Below are 20090 nucleotides of genomic sequence, written 5' to 3'. Positions count from 1 at the left end.
TCATCTTGGACTTTTGACCAAAAATGTTTTTCTGCCTACACTGGCAAGCAACATTTTAATGCCACTGTAACTGAAAGAAATTGCATTTTTTCATTCTACCCATAAGCATTCCTCATTTTCAGTCCTTCCTTATCTAAGCCATTGAGTTCTTACATAGAGCAATGCAAAAAGAGAACATTTCAATATGCAGTTTTCTGAACACAGGAGTTGGCAGCCTGCCCCCAAATTGGGCACAATACTTGAAACCATAATAAATTTTATACAGTTGACAAGATTTCCAGCTGCCCTTGCACCCTAAATAGTGTGCATGTCTGATTTGGGTCTTAGTGATTGCTTTAGACCTGTTCCATTACTGAAGCGAGGCAGATAGCCTAAGAAGTTAGCACTAATTCTGGATTTTTTTTTAGGGCTGGCAGCTGATGTGACCCTTATATAGATACCATCTAGAGAAATAGTTGGAAGGCTGCTATATTGTTTTTTCCCCTCACTGTTGAGAGTGGACAGTTTTTATCATCTTTAGTCTGAAAATGTTTAGCCTGAAAACTATTATCAGTATTCCTGAGTGAAAACTCTCCTTTTTAATCCCTGTGAAAAATGATTATCACTTGCTGTAGAAAGTACTAGAGGAACAGAGTTATATGACATGTATGTGTAAGGAAAATAGTCTTAATTTTACATTTGTCAATTTGAAATAAGGGGAGATTTGATATTTTAAAGACAGGAGTAGCCAGATCATTAGGTGTGTTTCCAAGCTCATGAGGGCATATCTGCTCATTAGGCATTAGGAAACCAAACATTTTAATGTAATTCCTTACTTTCTGTGAAGATCAGACACTGAGATTGACGTGAATTGTGCAAGCAACTCTTATGGATGCTTTTTGCTCACCACACTGGCATCTTCATTGGAGACATGCAAGCACACTTTACTGCCTGGTGGGTTTGTATTGTCAAATAACTGAAGTGTAGAGTGAATCAAGACTTCCAAGCAGTTAAATGCCAGAAGATGCCCTAATGACAAGACAGGATTACAGTAAATATGCTTTCTGTAACCTTCTTTATTTCTCATTGCATTTGGATGCGAAGTTCATCTACATTGAAGTTGGAGGATGAGGTAGACCATCCTGTCCCCCCCAACTGTTAAAATTTTACATTAATTAACTGTAGGGAAGCACAGTATGTTATAATGATTCCAAGTATTGCAGTAATATTTTCTTCTTAATTCACAACTCAAAGCTTTAAGTTCCTCAAGTGTGCAATTATTTCTAATAGCGGGTCATGTCATCCTGATCTTAATACCTTGTTTAATATTGAACAGGATTTTTTTCACATTTTACTTAGATTAGCATATTTTTAAGAGTGGCATCTCAAGCTTTTCATGTTTGGCCATGTGGATAACTTTTGAGAAATATGATTTTCTAGATTTGCCCTGCATGCCATCAAATCATTTATTTTGTATTTGCTTGAGCAAAAGTAAAGAATACCTTAATATCTGTGAAGGTGAGAATGCATTACCTGTTTCATTTTTAGTCTTCTGAAAATGCATGGTTTCTAATAATTTCTGAAATTTACTTTAAGGATAAAAACAAGTAGTTTTAGGCAATACCCATATTAGTGTAAAATAGTTCAATATGAAAATCAAATTCCATAGTCTTGATTTAGTTTTTAAGGGGAAAATGTCAGACCATCAGGTTTTACTGTCTCTGCTCCATAGGAGTAGACCTTGCACTCCTGCAGAGCCCTTGTGATTTCAGTGATACTCTGCTTGTATTTTAGCAGTCCAGGCACATGGGTCAAATGGCCAGAGTGGAGCCTCATTCCCCCTAAACAGACCCAGGTATTGCAGTGTGCAGCTACTCTAGCAAAGAATGAGAGGATTTGCCTGTACAAGAGGCAGTAGATGCTAATCTTGACTGAGTTTCTGCTTAGAGAGAATGTGGACAATTCTTACCTTTCTCCTACTGTGCACTCTTTGATTTATTAATTTGAAAAGTTCTGGAGTAAAATCGCGGCTTTAGTGGGAATTACGCAGGTCAGCTATCCTGCTGGTATTGGCCATAGGAGCTGCATCCCTTAAATAGTATAACTGACTGTTAGCTGATATTGCTTAGATATTGTAACTATTAGGCCTGATCCAGGAAACCACTTAAATGTCTGTGTAACTTTATGCGTGTGAATAGTTTTGCTTGTTCCGGTGGGAATACCGACATGCATCTGTGCTGAAGTGCTTTGCTGGATCCGGTCCTACGCCTCCACTGGAAGCCTCCTAGGGATATGACAGCATTGTCAACCAAGCTATTATGACAAAAAGAGTCTAAATTTTATTTTTTGATTGAAGGTTCCCAAGAGAAGTTTATGCTTGGAAAATTCCTTTATCAACCTATCCACGTAGTTGTCTATTTTTAAAAGATATAATGAAAGGAGATATGGACAGTGAGGTATTTGCTCTCAGCTTATCTGAAATGTAACTTTGAAAAATTCTCTAAAACGTCATATAGCTATCAAGCAAGCTAAGTTTAAGGAGGGTTGCTGAAGGACAAGTATAGTACCTATACATAGGCATCGATGCATTCAGAAGAAATATATAGTTGTGTTTCCTTCTTTGGAAGGAAACAATCAACACTGCTTTAATTGGTGCTTTGTTTCGCTTTTGTTTGTGAGGTGGTGGGTGATAGGTACCACTAGTATTTCAAAGTAATTAATATGAATTATTGTTATAGAGAAGTGTTTATGCACTAAGCTATACTTGTGTAAGTGATAACTGCTGTACTTACACTGGTTAATCTTTCATGGTTGTTTTTTTTTTTCTCCTTACAAGAAGGCATATATGGTTGTCTTTGAATTTAGAACTTCTCAATCAGAGAAGCAGGCATATCAGATGTCACCAGCACAGTGCTTTCTGGCCCTAGCTAGCAAACTGCCTTTGTCAGCATGTTAAAATGGATAATAAAGGATATGAAAAGTCTTGCATGACCGAGCAGTGAACTTCATGATAACTGTGCATTTAGCAGTGCAGATCTTTAAAAATGAAATCTCTAGTGCAGCATTTAATTGCTAAACTTTGCAATTGTGGTTTGAGGAGCCCGCATAGCCAATAAATGTTAGCTCTGGCTACTATTTTGGCTTTAAGTGTCAATGTTTAGTCAAGTTCTTTGCTGAAATGCTGTGAAATCTAACACCCTGCAGTAGTGATGGTCACAATTTAAATTAGGGCTGCAAAGATGGTTAAGGGTCTGGGGCACCTTTTATACAAGGAGAAACCAAGGGAACTGGGACTGCACAGCCTGGAGAACAGGAGGCTCAGGGCAATCTTACAAATAGCTATAAACACCTGATGGGAGGGAATGAAGAAGAGAGAAGTAGACTCTTCTCAGAAGGCCAGCTGTTAGGACAAAAGGTGGTGGGCACAGATTGGAACACAGCAAATTCAATCTGAACATGAGAAAACACCTACTGTCAGGGTGGCCAAACACTGGAATGGATTGACCAGACAGGTTGTGGAGTCTACACCCAACTGGATGTGATCTGGAGCAACCTGCTGTAGCTGACTAGACAGCATGTGTTCTCTAGAGTGTCCAACTTAAACACTTCTGTGATTCAGTAAAGTGCCTTATAAATGTATTTATAAACACATACATATATATATATATTATTTTACCTATATATAATATACAATATATAATATACGATAATTATAAGCATGTTCATGTTTTTATATATGTGTAAAATCAGCTATTGACCCCTGGAGATACTTGCAGTTTTCTTATTTAAACAATGTGCGTTTGACCAAACTACTGTGCCCATACTTTTTTACTTCTAACTCCTGTTCTTCCTCTAACCCTTTCTTGATTTGCTTAAAAATGTATTTAAATGTAAAATAAATTTTAGGAAGTGTGTCTTGAAGTTGCTAATGCCCTATGGAGTTGATTCTGGACATAGCTTTTAAAGGATCACAGCTTTCTTGTGTCCCACACACTTCTCTTATTCTTGAACAAGTGCATGTGGTAGGAAAAGCAGCCTTGTCAATGAGATCTGGCATTGGTATGGGAGTTCTTGTTTAATTTTTTTTTTTTGAAGGTTTTGTTTGTTTTGGTTTTAATTTTTATTGTTTTGGAGGTCTAGGGGTGGGATTTGTACTGAATACAGCACAGTATCTGTGGAATCTGACCATAGTTGAGAATTTATATTTGCAAATAGAGCTTTTTTTTTTTTTTTCTGAGATTTCGGTAAGCAAAGGATTTATTAATAAATGTAGGCTTGCTTCAACGTTTCGTTTTAGAAGACCGTGTGCTCTTAAAGGCGTCAGAAATGTTGGAAATTTCTTTTGTTTTTCTAAACGTTGTTATAGCAATGACAGGTTGCAGTTTTGCGATTGGTGTGTTTTGTTATGCAGTTTAGATTAGTCAAGCCAAAGAACCATTTTCAAAGTTAACACTGAATTTTATGGTTGAATTAGATAAATATATAATATATAAGGATAAAATATATACCTTAGTGAATACTATATTAGATGAACAAGTCTGTGAAGTTACTCCATTGGTTTTTTATATGTTTATTTGTTTCTACATATCTGTGAGTTAAGGTAAAGGCTTCTTACATAGTTTAAATGTTACATATAGATTTATTATGGATACATGGGAAAAAGTATAATGTACAGTTTTATTTACTAACTCCGTGGCTCAAAAACTTAAATGTCACAATTACAGTTTGAAATCTCCTTAGGTCTTTGCTTGAATTACTCGAGTAACAAATTCAGTTAATATATATTTGATGACCTGTGTCTAACAGCAAAAAAAAATGTATTATTGATTATTTCCAGGTTTAAAAGAAATTAAATATGCAGAAGATGTAAGAAGAAAAATTAACAAAAGCAATTATATGATTTTGGTTTCTCAGACAAAATCCATCACTGTTTTCTAATTCTCTTTTTCAGTTTCTATAGCTAGACGCGTTCAAGACCCATTAGCTGAACTAGTGAAAATTGAGCCCAAACATATAGGAGTTGGAATGTATCAGGTAAGATAATACATATCATTTAATCTAAGTAATCTGTCATGATACAGAGCAACACCAAGATGCTGCTTTATAATTGTCAGCTAGCTACGTCTCCATTAAAAGGCATTTGTAGTGTTGATAGAATGGTAGAAAATACTTAGAAGTCATAAACTGCCTCTTTTTTTAATCTCTGCTTTTAACAATTGTGATTGAGACTCTGAAATGGCTGTAGCCAGATGTATAGTCTATTAAAAACGTCAAATCAGACAAGTAACCTGATCTGTAAAGCTTTCTCTTTTTTGTATTGTTACAGCATGGGGTTTTAGCTCTTTGTGTAAAATGCAATGAGATATTGATCCTCCATTTAGAAGCCACTAATTTGTACTGTTAGGTGCATTCCTTCTTAGAAGTTTGTAATAAAAGCGCTTGTTTTGTAGTTTTTCATTTACTAAAGCTGAATTGGAAAATGTTTGACAATTCTGATTTTTCTACATTTTTGTAGATTATTTCTGAGAAGTCACTTTTGTCTTCAAACTCTCTTTACAAAGAACATTGTATTGAGAAGTGGTACATAAGTTATTGTCATTTTATAAAGTGCTGGCATTGATTCAGGAAAGCATTTATGCACATGCTTAAGTCCCACCAAATAGAGAAGCAAAAAAAAGAAAGAAAAAGAAAACTTGACATGTGCTTTTCTCTATATTTTTGAAACTATAGAATGTGAGTAAAAATAGAACTGTCTGGGTCTGTTCTTTCTGATAAGTTCATGAGAGTTAATGGAATAGAATGCAATTAGAAGCATAGAATCCTTTACTGACACTGCTAAAGGTAGTGTGACAAAGAAATGGTGCTAGGAAAAATTTCCAAGAAATGTATATCCTGTTTGATTTTTAAGGAACTGAGGTCAACATTTTAGTTGGTTAAGGAATGACTCATACCTGCTTTTGTAAGCCCTACTTGTATTGCCACAGACAATAAAACATCCATTGCTTGCGAACAGCAAACATATCGGTAAACCTAACTTTAATACCTTGGTATGAACTATATTGTAGTTGGGTTTTTTTGAAAATTAGATTGAAGGGCTGAAATACTGTAGATTTCTTTAACATATGTATCCAGATTTCAGTGAAAATGTGCTTTAATGGTGGCAGCTATAAATCAGGGGGTGGCAAAAAGAGGAGATTCAATCTGAAGCATAGTTGGTTTCCTTACTTACTGCTTTTATTTATAACAATAGCAGCAATATGTCAAAACAAAATTAATGAACAGTGATACAGATTTTTTGTTCATCCTTGCTTTAAAGAAAAAGTATTTACCAAAAATACCCCTTGAAATGCTATGTCAGTACGTAGAGAAGTTGGTTGATGTTCTTTTTAAACAAAATTTTTTAAAAATCAATTCCAAGATGAAATATTTTACTCTCTTGAAGTATATAGTGAATTCTTGAGTACTAGGAACTTGCATTGCTGTGTTTATAAGGTATTGATTTAGATGCACACCATTTCCTATGGTTTACATGGGCATTGTACAAGCATACATCTAAAGCAAAAAGACATGGAATTGTTGGTGCTTATGTGGGTTTGGGAGCATCGTACTATGAGATGAATGTTGCACTGGATGTATTGCAACAGTTCCCTATGGTCTCAGAGGCTGAAACTGGCATGATTTGCTTTGCAGTGAAAGAGAACAAGGTAAGTACCGTGTTACTGACCCTTTCAGAGAAGCTTCTTGATCCGCTACTGGTGTGTTGGAAGCAAATCCCCAACTACGTTATTTATTAATGTCCAAATTGGTTATATGAAAAGTTTCAGAGAAATAATTCCTCGCAGCCTGATGGAGGTAGACCTCAAATATTTTTCATTGCCAGCTATCTGCATTTTTAAGTCTTTTCATGGTTTGAATAAATCTTCTGAGGTAGATAAACGTCCTGTCGGAATTCTGAAGAATCACCACAAAAGCTATAATGTGCTCATTCAGTGATACAGAAATTTCTGAATTACTGGATCTTTATGTGACACTACTGAAAGCAAATTTGCACTCTTGAAAGTGAAGTCAGATGGTCTGCTGCCCTTTGGGGATGACAGCTCTCTTAAGGCAGGGGAGGAAAAGGGAGGAGAAGAGGAATTAAGCTTTTATGATTTGTCTTCCTTCAGAGAGAACGGTCACTTGCTGGTGTCTCAGAAGACAGGCATGGAAAAAGCTGTTGTGTTGTACAGGGAGTCCCAGAGCAACAGCTGATATAATCCCTCAGATAAAGAGTATTTCAGGCACAGAATTTTATAATATCCAAGGCAATTTGAAATGCTTTATTACATTTTAATTTATAATATAATTGCTGGCTGTAGCTTTTTATTAATTTCTAGGTTGAAGTATGCAATGTGCAGTCTAGATCAGAAATATAACAGGCTTTTCACAGAGGTGGTTGTTTTCTTAGCCTGTTGTAACTCTACACCTAGCATTTAAATATGACCTTTTCTTTCTTCAACACCCTGAAATTGATATTTAAGAATCTGACAAATCCAGGTTTTGTCATTCTTGTCCTGAAGGAGAGACAGTGACTAGTCTTCAGGCAGAGACAGGCTGAGACTGCATGCTGCTGCCGGCGACTGTGGAAACTGTGTAGCACAAGCAGGGCGGTGGTTTCTTGAGGGCTGGTTGCACACTCACTGTGTGTTGATCAATGTGTGAACTCCCTGAGGAAGTGATCCTGCCTTTTCTGCTACTTCTACCCAAGTGCCCCAATAATTTTGTGGTGCTAGCAATGGCTATGTGGTGTCCTGAATTGGCATAAGGGAGGAGCAGGAATGTGTGGCTTGTAGAGCTGCGGCTGCTGCCTTCACAACAGCCTGATTGACTCGGGACGTGGCCTCCCTGTCAGTTCATGATAGCCAGAGGTCCCAAACTGTTCTGCAGTAAAGGCAGTGGCAGATACAGTGATATCAGTCTTTTCTTGGGGGTTGAGGTGAGAGACTGGTGAAGTAGAATCTACCTGATGAAGGCTGTAGCTTTTGTCATGGGACTGTGGTACAGGAACGTTTGTGTGTTCAGCGGAGTGACCAACTGGTGCAGGAGCTGCTGCTGCTGCTGTCAGCAGTGATAGTAGTGCTACAGGAAAGTGTTCATGTGTTAAATCTGCTGCTCACAATATGAGCTTGCTTGAAGTCTGTGGAGTGTGTGGCCCACCAAGAGTACTGTGTGGAGGGGCTGCATCTTCTGTATTTGCTATTTCCGTGGGATTTTCAATCCCTCCCATCTAACCTCTTGGTACTTCATATGCATGTTTGTGAGAATATTGATATTTCCTAGTTTTTCTAGTGCAAGTTTTCCAAGCAAATCTGCTCATTTGGCTGTGGATACTTTGCATATAGAAATACAAGTTTTGAGGTAGCAGGAGATCTGTGTAGATTGAATCCCATCAGCTGGGATTTGTGTTTACTTATTTTAGATGAAAAAAAAAAATTGAAACTTTTATTTGACCACCTGCCTTTATTCTTATTTCAATGTATGATTCTGAGTTTGTGCACTGCAAAGAAAATCAGGTTTGTCAGAGAAAAATAAACAGGCCCCGGATATCCTAACAGGTATTTCCTTAAACAAAGAGAAGCACAACCTGATTTATTAGGGCCTCTCTCAGACTAAATTCCAATTGCCTAAAGGTCCTTGTCTTCCTTCATCTTTATCTCATTAGGAAAATTGTTCTTTCCTCCCAGACAGGAACCTAGCCAAAATTAATTTATCACCTTCAGGCCATATTACTATGATTTCTTCTGTAGTTGAATATGAAGATGATGCCCAGACTCTGCCTGATACTGAATATGTTTGCCTTGTCACCTCCCCGTGCCAGTTCAAAGCGAAATTCCTATCTGGGAAGAAGCAGTTAGTTGCTCAAGACTTTATTATGCTGTAAACGGAATTTTGGTAGTGAATTACCATTGCAGTTGTAATGATCTTGGAAGATGTAGATAAGAGCTGAGAACAAAGCTTCTTCACAAAGATTGTGGTTAGGGAATTGAATTTCAGAGCAAAGAAAATGAGTAAGACAACAAAAAAATCCTTCCTCTCAAATAGAGACCCGGTTTTTCATGGGTGAGTAAAACAGCACTAGCATAAACTTTCTGTCCATGAGTTCATCACGGTAAATGTTGGAATTAAATTAATATACTGTTAAAAAGTCAAAACCTGAATCTTTATTGTAAAGCAGAGAAAGGAGAAGTAGAGCTAAGGAAGTATGTTAAGTTTGGTTGGTCTTTTGATGTTCAGTTGATGTACAAAATCCCTGGATGCTAAAAAAAACAGTAAGCAGTAACCTCTAGAGACAGAGCTAGATGGAGCTCAAACTCATCTGTAACCTAAGAACAAGATATGTGCTCTGTGTTGAAGGATTAGAATTTTTCACAAATTGTGTATAATATTTAAAAATGCACCGTGTCTGATCTCAGCATCCTATTTGGTCTTTATAATTTCTGGAGTGCAAAAATCTGTTCATAATGCATTTTTGTGCATGGTAACATCTTCACTGTTGGAGAAATTTGGAAAATTAGCATCCCAAAAGGATGTAAGAGATAATATATGTAGTTCTGTAACCTCTGAAGTCAGAGGATATTTGATTTCAGATCAAGTATCTGGAACATTTTGTGTCAAATAAATAAAATCTGTAAACAATACTCTTAAGTTGCCATTCTTTCAGGAAAAAAAAAACGTTGCACTAATTCTTGGTTTGTTTTCTGTATGATGCTGAAAGGTCCTGGCCAAAGAGAGTTTCATAAAGCCTGTTCAGAATGTCTAATAATAACTGAATCTGGTAATGCCTTTGTCCTTCTCGTCCATTTTCCTTCCCGTGTTCCTCTAGTTATTGAAGTGCATTGGTTTTGCATTTGATTATTACCTGCAGGATGTTTTATTATTTCAGTTGCAATTTGATATGCCTTTTAGGCTTGAGCTTTTCCCCCAAAGAAAATGGGTACGTTTTGTTAAATGACAGTGCGACTGTAGGGAATGCTTTTAATCAGATATACTTCCTCCTTAATTGGATCAGTTGTCTTAATTATGGCATTGCAGGTATAAACCACTTCAAAATCTACAGCCAGCTAGTTAATAGTGAGGCATCTCACTGAAGGTTGTATCTCAGTTCCTGTTGGAAAGGAAGGAGTTTTTTTCTTTCTCCTAGAAGTCTGTGTAGAGTGCTGTCTGCTGTCTCAGGCCGTCCCTGCATGGGTCCTTCCTTCCCTGCCTCAGGGCAATGGGGGCAAACTGGTAGACAGTGGTGGAAGGATGTTATGGGCCTCTCCTACACATGACTGAAACTGCATGTAGCCCTTTGAGTTTTTTTGCATTTTTTTAATCATCTTCCTCCCTCAAAAGATGTATGTGGCATCATCACTGCTAAGTTTTTATAAACCTCTAGTGGGTGCCTGTGCAACAGGATGGCTGTTAGAAAGCTGTGGCATTAACCTCATTTTTGACAGTAGTACTACTTAAAATTTTACTACTTTTCTGAATGCCCCTTGTGCAAATTATTTCTTGAGACAATCTGACTGTATATAATACTGAATAGCTACTAGTTTTGGAGATATCTGAGAGCTGAACTATAAGAACATTTTAGAAATACAGGGATCAAAGAGGAGGGGGGGACCTAAAGGGTATCTCTGAGTATAACCAGATACAGGTGTGTTGGCCTGGTACTCCTGTGGGCTGAAAATGCCTATGCATTATTTCTGTTGTCTTTCATGCAAGGGAAGCTGGCTCGTCTTTTGCGCTGAAGGTATTTGTCATCCTGTTTTTACAAAACCCCAGCAAACAGAACTTGTTAGCTTCATCTGTGTAAACCAAATGTTGTATTGTTTCTCTAATAATAAAAACTTGAAAATTTATGTTTAAATAGGAAGCTGCTAACAAAAAGAAAGCTGTGAAGTAGTTAGTGATTGCAAACAAGAGTTGTCAGAGTCCTGACATTGCCCATTGCAAAGAATCAATGTGTGGTTTAAAAAAACCTTTATCTTCTTTTTTCCTTAGAAGAGATTCACAGTTTTAAATGGTGAAATGTAAGAGACTTTGTATCCTTCTTGGTATCTGATTTTGGTTACATCTCCTTTGTGTAGTATGCTTTTATTTAATAACATGGAGCTGACATTTTTCGGACAAAAGTGTACATTTTTCACTGAGTATTTAAGAAGTTTATTTTACTTTACCCTATACCATAGGGTATATGAATAGTTAGGTGTGTTACTTGGATAGCACAGGAGAATCACTCATGTATGATGTGAGAATATGATAACATCTGATATGCAAGAGTATTTCTTTTTTACATCTCTGAGGTGTGTTTGTCAAAACAACCTCAAACTTGAGCTTGCTTTATTAAGCTCATTAAAATAAATTTATGTGGGTTTGCAACTTACATTTTTTTATTAGAAAATGGGCTGTCTTAGTAGGTGAGCAGTGCTTTATTTTGCATGATTCACATAGCTCCTGTGGAAACTCAGTTCATCAGGAACGTTGTTTCCTCGTCAAAATTGTAGGTTGCAGGTTTCAACATCCAGTTGAACAGCCTGTCTACAAAAGGCTTCAGCATTCCTTCTGTTTTACTATACTGAATATATGCACACAGTTAAGCAAAGAACTGAACCTCCTAGGATAAAATTGCAGTTTTATGAGTTTGTTTCTGGTTTTTCTGTACTTTAATTGAAATGACTGGCTAAAGAGAACCTTTGCTTAAACAAAACAAAGTCTAAGGATGAGGATACCAATGCTCAGTTCTGTATATCTTCCAGTAATCAGACCACTTACTAATGCATGTAAATCACTCCTTTTTGGCAGTATGTGGCAGCTGGTTGATTTTGGGTATATCTTAAGTTGAAAAAACTAATAATAGGAAATACACTGGTAGACTAGAATCTGGCTGAAATGAAAGAAACTGGCTATGCTTATATTAAATTTTAAAAATAGACTAAAGGATATGTTGCCATTATTGTAAAAAAAGTTTGTATCGATACTGGACAAATTCTGGGCTGCTTATGTATTGAATCTTGTCTCTGAATAAACTCCCTGGGACTTTTAAGACACGGACATACAGGATAGTATTTCACTCTGCTCTTAGCTTTGCTCCTCAATAAAGGAAACTTAAACCTCTCCTGTGAACCCATAGTCTCCTGCAAGGCGATTATTGTCACTGAATGTTTTTGCTGCATACTGCAAGGGATTGCTTGCCTTGAAAATTGTGAAAAAATGAGAGAAGTTTTAAGATTTACAAAAACTATTTGAGGACAGGGTGTGGTGGCTTTATACCTATGAAGTATTCTTTAGGGCAATCCAAAAACTTAGTGTCTTGTCAGTAGGGAAAAAGGTTTATTTGTTTGTTTATTTAAATGGATATGTAGCTGATGAATATGTGCTTAATACAGGATTCTTAACACTGAGCAACTTATGGAATCCTTACTTGTCCTTTAGTAGAGATGAAACGTTAGCTCTGGGAGGAAAGCAAGCAACAGTCATATGTGTTTTTTGCCCAACGTAATTTTTAGGGTAAATTATGTGCTTTTCATTTTGAAAAGTGAAGCCCTGTGAATCAGCCATCTGACATCCAACGGGAGCAAAATCTTCACAGACAAGCTTTGTCAGGGAGAGGTAATAACCTCATAATGTTTTTGAATGCTTCCCCACCCCACTGAAGTAGGTGAGCAAAACTTAAGAATCCTTTCCAAGTAAGTTACACCTCTGGCAAGTTTGTGTAATTTAATCTTCAGCAGCAGTTTTGCTGACTGCCAGGGATGGTTTATATATTCTGTAATTCGGCAGTCTCTCTGGTTGGGTCTACCTATTCTCTGGCTGGCAAAGAGAAATCAAATGTTCTGCCAGCAAAGCACAATAAACTTTTGCTAGTCTATTACAGCTGGTTATGACAAAGCAAAGAGATAGAGAAAGAAATAACAGTTGTGTTATTAATTATTTTAGCTACTACACTGTATATATTTGCTGACATCTCCAAGGAAACGTGCCAGCCTCAGTGAGGTGAGATGCTGCCCCTTTAAGGAAATGAAGGAAAATGTGTGCGTGTGTATTTACAAAGAGTGCAAGAGCGCAGAGGTATGACCCCATCTGCACATGTCACTCATGAAGCTGCCCATGGACTGCATCTCTTTTCACTGCTGTCACCAAAAATGCACTATAGACAGCATTTGAAAACTTGTCAGAGATGTGCTTTTGTAAGCAACTTGAACTGCAGGTAAATTTTAGACATTACTGCTAATAATCTCCCTCTCGCAGTGTTGCTATTTAATGTTAGAGACTTTGTGTCTGCATATGTAGAGCTGCTGAGGTTGTAGCAAAAGTAGGGAAGCTCCAGAAGTGTTGGTATACTGAGGTGGGATGATCTAAGAATGTTGATAGGAAACAGCTGCTGGACAGATTTGCCCTCCCTGTCAGTTTGTTTCTGATTGCTTAATTACCAGTTCTCATGGCAGAAGTTTGTTAGGAAGTTTTTTGTCACCATATGACAACAGACTTGCAATTTGTGTTTTAATTGGGTTAAAGTGATATGTTATTGTTCACGAAAAATAGGTGTAAAGGTTGTTTACTCCCAGACCACTATAAAAGTGGCAGATACAAAATCGTGAGCAAGTTTGCCCAGGTATGGGGTACCCTTCTCTGCAAGCCTGTTTAATAACCCTAATTCAAACACAGGCAACCTGAGTGATGGTCCATCCAGGCAGATTTAAACTTTTTGAAAGACTGTTCTGACATGGGAGCCAAGTGTCAAAAGACACAAAATAGGAGTTCTAAGGCTGGGATTCTGCAAGTTGGCCTGATATGGCTTCTTTGTGCATTGGATTGGAAACACTTGGTTGACTAAAAGCTGAAACAGAAAAGAGGATGATAATCTGCCTTTCTAAAAGAATTTTGATTGAACAGTTTCTAAAATGTGTGAGATGTTGGGTTTCCTGTTTGCATTTTAAGTGTTCAATAATTTTAAGTGAAAATACACAATTTTAGCATTGAAGACTTGTTCACTCCTTTCACATAGTGTCAGTTAAATTTGCATAACTCAAGTTCTTTGCATTTTTGAAGCAGTCTGAAACAGTTTTAAAAATACCATAGTAAAAAACAGCCAGAGAGCTGCAGATTACTCATGGTATTACCTGTATCCATGATGTGCTATTTGTGTTCATGAAATTGTGTTTCAGGCTCAAACATTCATCTTTTATGTGAAGTAAGTTAATCTTTAAGATGCTGTGTTATGAATTCTAGTCAGATTTTAATGTAAATATTAAAATGATAAAATTTCTTAAACTATTAGCCTAGCAAAAGCATCTCTTTAGTGTCTAAAGTCAGGTAAGAGTGGCAGTAAGGATGTGAATCACTTGCTTTGAATGTGTGTGGGGCCAGTTTAAACATTGTGAATGTAAATATTATTTGTTGGTGGAATTCCATAGTCGCTGCTTGCTGTGCAGTGGTCATCTGTTGCATCTGTTGTTTTGGTTTCATGAATTAACAGTATATTCATTTGACTCATGAGTAAAAATACTAATAGTATCATACTTTTGAGTGGATTCCGTGTGATTTCATAGTATAGCAGCTGTTGACTTGATATGCAAAAATCTGAAATCAGCAATAAATTTGTGCTCTCCTTAAGTTGGAAAAATGGCAATTAAAATTCTAATTTTAATATTTTAAACCTATAAATGGTTCTAGTGGTTGATATCAGGTCAAGTAAGAACTTAATATGTTTTGCAATGAAATACATAAATTCATTTTTTTAAAATTTTTATGTAGTTTGAACAAATATTTAATTATGGAATGCTGGAAGAATTATTTCATAGGTTTACTTAAGCTATGCATTTATTTTTCTCACTAACTATTTATTATAAAATGTAAGTAACTGATAAAATTCATACATTATGTTTACCTTGTAATCTGGTGCTAATGTATGTATTTGTTTTAATATTGGAACTGTGATCAAATTTTTCCTCTCTCCCGTAAAGTAAGATGAATTTATATTAATGTAGGAGGATTTTAAGTTAGTGTTGCTGTTGCTTATAATAATTTTGTGACAGTTATGTCATTCAGTAGACATTACTGAAAACTACCTCTTTTCACTGAGACAATAGAACAAGCAAGATTTCTCTGTTTTGTTACTTGTTGCTTTTTAGATTTTTATCTGGCTAATAACACTTATCCTAACAAACAGTTTTGAAAAAATAATTTTAGAAACTAAAATCATGTTTCGCTAGACAGTGATTAATATCTGTGACCTTTATTTTTGTATCAGGAACATAAATATACACTTTTTTCTGTGTCAGTCATTGTCTAAGATTTCATCTTTCTTCTGCTTTCCATTACATACCATGAATTATATGAAATTAATTTAATCGCTACTCCAAACAGAAATTAAATGTGCCCTAATCCAGAGTTACGTTGTTTGCTTTTACAACTGTAAGTCATAAGTAATTAATTTTCCTTGGAAAATTAATTCACTTACCATTCCCAGTAGCATCATATGTTGACACAGGGTTATAGATAGTTTAATATTTTTGTTCAGCATGTTGGCTTCAACTTTGGAAGACCTTAAAGCAAAACAAATTCAAATTTACTCAACTATGTATAATTCAGGGTTATTTAAAGTGAATGTTGCCTTTATTGCTGTCAACCAGCTGACGATGATGATTCTAAAATTATATTCAGTCTTCCAGAAAACTAAAGTCTATGGGCATATGTGATTTATTCTTCAAAAGAAAAAAAAATTGTTTCATATCAGACATTTGGATAACAGGGCCACTAGAATGCCACCAGTAGTAGAAAAATTTAGCTCCTTGGAGAGCATAACTATATATTACAAAGCCTTGGACTAACAGGCTCTTTTTTTTTTTTTTTTTTTTTTCATGCCTCATGTTGCTTGAGATATTAGTAGGATTCATTATTCCTACTGCACTCAGAAATTTTTAAGTTGTCTTAATTTGGAATTTTGCTTTGTTTTCTCTATTGTCCTGTATAGAGGGGCATCTCATTACAGCACCAAAGGGTATCACGGACACTTGTGTGGGTGGCTCTGTTGCCCACAGCTGACTGTCCTTCAGAAATGGCATTGAGTAGTGTGGGCCAGAAGTCTTCCGGAATGAGAGGCAGCTTTTAAGTTTCATCTTTCAAGTTTGCCAGGAGGACCTCTTTTTTTTCTTTTCTTTTTTTTTTTTAATTCTGTCCAACTCCATAAAACATGGTGTTTATTACTTTGGTTTATTTTTATTTATTTAAGTCTCCCGGCTGAAACTCCAGTGATGGCAGTGTTGCAGTTCAAACAAGGAAGGCTTATTTTATAAATGTCCCTTTGTGGGTTGGTGGCTCGCATTTTGCCTGAATGCAGGGGGTAGGTATCAGTGGCATTTAATTTAGAATTTTGGGGGTGGAAAATAGAAATTGACATTTAATTCCAGTGTAAAGTTACCACTAGAACAGGCATAAAAATATTATTGCATTAGCAATCACAGGAAGAAAATAAACTATGAGCACATTAACAATATACAGTTGTATGACAGACTTCTATAGAATAGAGCAGTAGGCAGAAGAAAATACTTTTTCAGATGCTTTTTTCACCACAATTTATTTTTATTAAGTACAGAATGTACAGAAAAGTATTGTACTAATAGAAATAGGTCCTGCTAATAATGCCAGCAAAGGTAAATTCATCTGTACGTAGCAAAGTTGTGTGTAGATAAATATTATTGCACGTCTGTTATACGTACATGTGTGCATATGCAGCATTGATGAATGTGTTGACAGATATCTCCATTAAATTCTCTATCTGTTGCTTGCAAATTCAATTATTTTGAGTTTCCCAAGCCTACCTAAGACACTTAATGCTGCTGCGCGTATCTATTAACACAACAGGTCTCAGTAGCTACTGTTTCGTTTTTATAGCTTAATTACTTATAAAAGACTTCACTATGAGATTTAAAAATACAGAATCTCCTGTGAAGAAAACATCTATCTGGTGAACTGAGTTTAGCCACATACTTTTTGACAGTCACGTATATTACTGAAGCTGCGTCCTACCTACCGCACCGAGCTGTTCTTGTCTTCCTTATGGGGGCTGCCAGATTTAACAAAACGCAACTCTTGCCGAGCCTGCAACTGTTGTGCATTTCTTCATTTTCACCTACTCTGTGGTATGGTGTACTTTCCATCTCAGGAAAATGAAGAGCAAGAACCAGCTCCACCCTTTTCTTACCCTTTTTGCCGGAGTTTTTTCTGATTACGCTTATGAGCAGTAATCTGAGGACACCCTGCCGTCCCCTGTATCAGCATTCTCATTAGTTACCCTTCTGTGGTACGATATTATCTGTGTAATGCATGTAACAACGTGTTGCCTGTGAAAAATTTTGGGAGCCAACCAAAAGCTGTTGCTGTTCCTACAAATTTCTTGGCAGTGGGAGTTTGTGTTTTTATTGGGAATATTCTCATTCATTTTATGATGACAGTGATTGTCTAAATTTGCAAGAAAAATGATGCTAAACCAATTATTGTTTAAAAAAAATTCTCCAGAAACTATTTCTTCAGGCAAAATTTATATTTTGAGCTTGACTGTAGTTTTGGATTAGATAATTCAGAGTTGGCACTAATTCTGAAAAAAACCTTGAGCTAGGAAGTACAATAGCAAAAAGCCCAAGAAGCATGAACAAACATGTACAGTGTCTCCTAGTGTAAGTGCCTGGCTCTTTGGAGGCCACCAAGTCTACAGTGATTGACATGCATTCTGGCAAAGCTTTTTTTTTTTCCTCTTCCTCCCCCCACCCTGCTACAGTGTTGCAGTCAGTCAAAGTGTATAGACAAAGCTGAGTGAATACCAGTTTCCCCAGTACAGGGGCTGTTTTTTCAGGAAGTCTAACTCAAACCAGATGTTTTGCTTAGACCTAGAGTTTGTTGCTGCCAAGCATCTCATCAGAGGTCAGAGTTCTGGGCTCAGGGCCCTGCTAGAATTCTTTCACAAATTGCTATTCGGTGAGGTTTTAATCCTAATGGAAAGAATAATGTGCTTGTAAAATCTGCAGTTATTACAAACACAGTATACATATTGTGGACTTCAAATGACTACATATTTCATTCCCATAAACAGGGAATGCAGATGAATGCAGTGTGTAATAGTTTTAGACATTCAAACTTAAACCAAGTATATAGTTTATACTACTGTTAACCATTTGCATTCTTAACACTCCTGTAAAATGAATAGTAATCTTGACTAACAATTGGCAGATCAAAACAAAAGAAAAAAATCTCCAGCGTGTTTTGACTTGTAAGCTGTTTCCTGAAGTAAATAGTAAATGCTTCTGAGAATGTTCAAAAACACTGCTTGCTAAGGCACTACATTTGGCACAGTTTTTCTTTCCTTCTTTCCTTTTTTCTGTCTCGGTTTTTAAATGGCTTGGTAGCAGCATTTTATGGTCAAGTTAATCTTTCTTCAGCTGTTTCTTCATATAGCTAATTATTCATCCCCAAAACCTCAGAGTAGACTATATGTGCTTCAGCTTACTTAAAAACAAATGCTGGTGATGTAAAGTGATAAGAACAAGAACTTACTGTGAAACATCTCGCTGTATTACTGTGTTCTTGTTGGGAGCAGTATTGATAAATTTCTTGTGATTCTACTGAAGTTTGAGTGTTAGAAAAAATTCTCAGGTAACTTTAGAAGCGTGATGCAGCCTTTAGCTAGAGAAATGTAGCTTGATGTAATATGAAGATCAAGATTTGGGATATCAGAAATTAATTTATTCTATAGAAAACAGTGCTATAGTGCAAAATTGGATGATGTAACTGATATCTCAGTATGATGAGATTAGAGTGATAAGTTGTTTCAGTTTTATGTTGTATAACATTTTTCACTAAATACTGCTTAAGAATCGTATGTTATTTCCAACTCCTCAAACTTTTAAGTCTTAAATATGTTCAATTACATTTAATATAACTGCTGTTTCATCACATCCTAATTTGTGATTTTTATGTAGCTCATGTAAATGTGTTTTCACTTTGGTGAAAAGCATAACTTAAGAAAAAGGTGGTGTCACTCAAAAGAGTTAATGTTCTCTCGTTTATGTGATGGTCATACTGATAGTCATGCTGGGAAGAAGGTAAATATGTATAAGGCAGTATGTCTACATTAATACTCTAAACTTTCAGACATGCTGAGGTGTTCATCTGCCGTCCAATTTATTCCTTTCTTACTTGTTTATAATAAGAAAGGTGCATATTGATATTACAGTGCAGGTTTTACCTTTTGGGGTTGGGAATCCTATATACTGATATGACTATTCACTAAGCCTCTGTGCTGGCTAAATTTCTTTTGTGGCATTTAATGTGGAGATTTCTGAAACAAATCACTGCTACATCAGTTCAGTTGCCAAATAAGAAATTGATGAAGATAATATTTGTACAGCAAACTTATTTTCAGAGATGGTGTGCATCTTTCAGAGAATAGGGAAAATGTTTGTGTTCCTGCTATATTCTTTAGAAAGGAGAATGTGGCCAAAGTGATATTGGGAAGTTTGTTTTCCATTATAGTGTACACTTCTATAAATATTTTTCTCTTGGTTTACTGTATAAATATGACTTATTTTTGGATATACAGAATTGAGTTAGAAAACTTGTGTTCTCTCTGTAGGTAGATTATAAATTTTAGCTTTGCTCTGTTAGAATCTGCATTTTTATTAACTGAAAGTATTTCAATTGTTTACTAAACACCTAAACCCCCATAAAGACATACTTCTTATATTGCAAGTCGGATGATCTTGGTGCAAGCTACTGCCTCAAGGTGAGAAAGCGAATATTAAATGTGTATTGAAATTAGTACATACAACCTAATAGTTCAGATACAATGAGAAAAAGTGGAGACAAACTGCAGTCTTCTAAGAAAAGCCTTTTCATATTAATGAGTTTCCATTTGCCAATAATTCTGTCATTTGTAACTTGAATCATTCATCACCCCTGCAAATGGTTCTTTCAAGACATTATTTGCAATTTTGTCTTGTGTTTTTGTCCTTGATGTTGTGAAAATGACCGTCTACTGTTACAGGAATGAAAAGAGATCTCATTCAAACATCTTTTGTGTTTCCACTTTCAGT

At 36.1% G+C, this 20090-nt stretch overlaps 1 protein-coding gene across 5 annotated transcripts in view; it reads left to right on the top strand.

Annotated features, from left to right (window-relative positions):
- SRBD1 (S1 RNA binding domain 1) overlaps positions 1-20090 on the top strand; it is a 123819-nt gene that overhangs the window by 68190 nt on the left and 35539 nt on the right. For all 5 annotated transcript variants that reach the window (XM_017811773.1, XM_017811775.1, XM_017811772.1 and 2 more), the window contains one exon: positions 4931-5013. In XM_017811773.1, coding sequence (XP_017667262.1) covers positions 4931-5013 — 83 coding nt within the window. The remainder of the gene's footprint in view (positions 1-4930; positions 5014-20090) is intronic.

This window comes from Lepidothrix coronata, unplaced genomic scaffold, assembly GCF_001604755.1.
Source record: "Lepidothrix coronata isolate B3197 unplaced genomic scaffold, Lepidothrix_coronata-1.0 Scaffold33, whole genome shotgun sequence".
Classification (NCBI taxonomy): Eukaryota; Metazoa; Chordata; class Aves; order Passeriformes; family Pipridae; genus Lepidothrix; species Lepidothrix coronata.
This window is presented reverse-complemented; position numbering and strand designations above follow the sequence as displayed.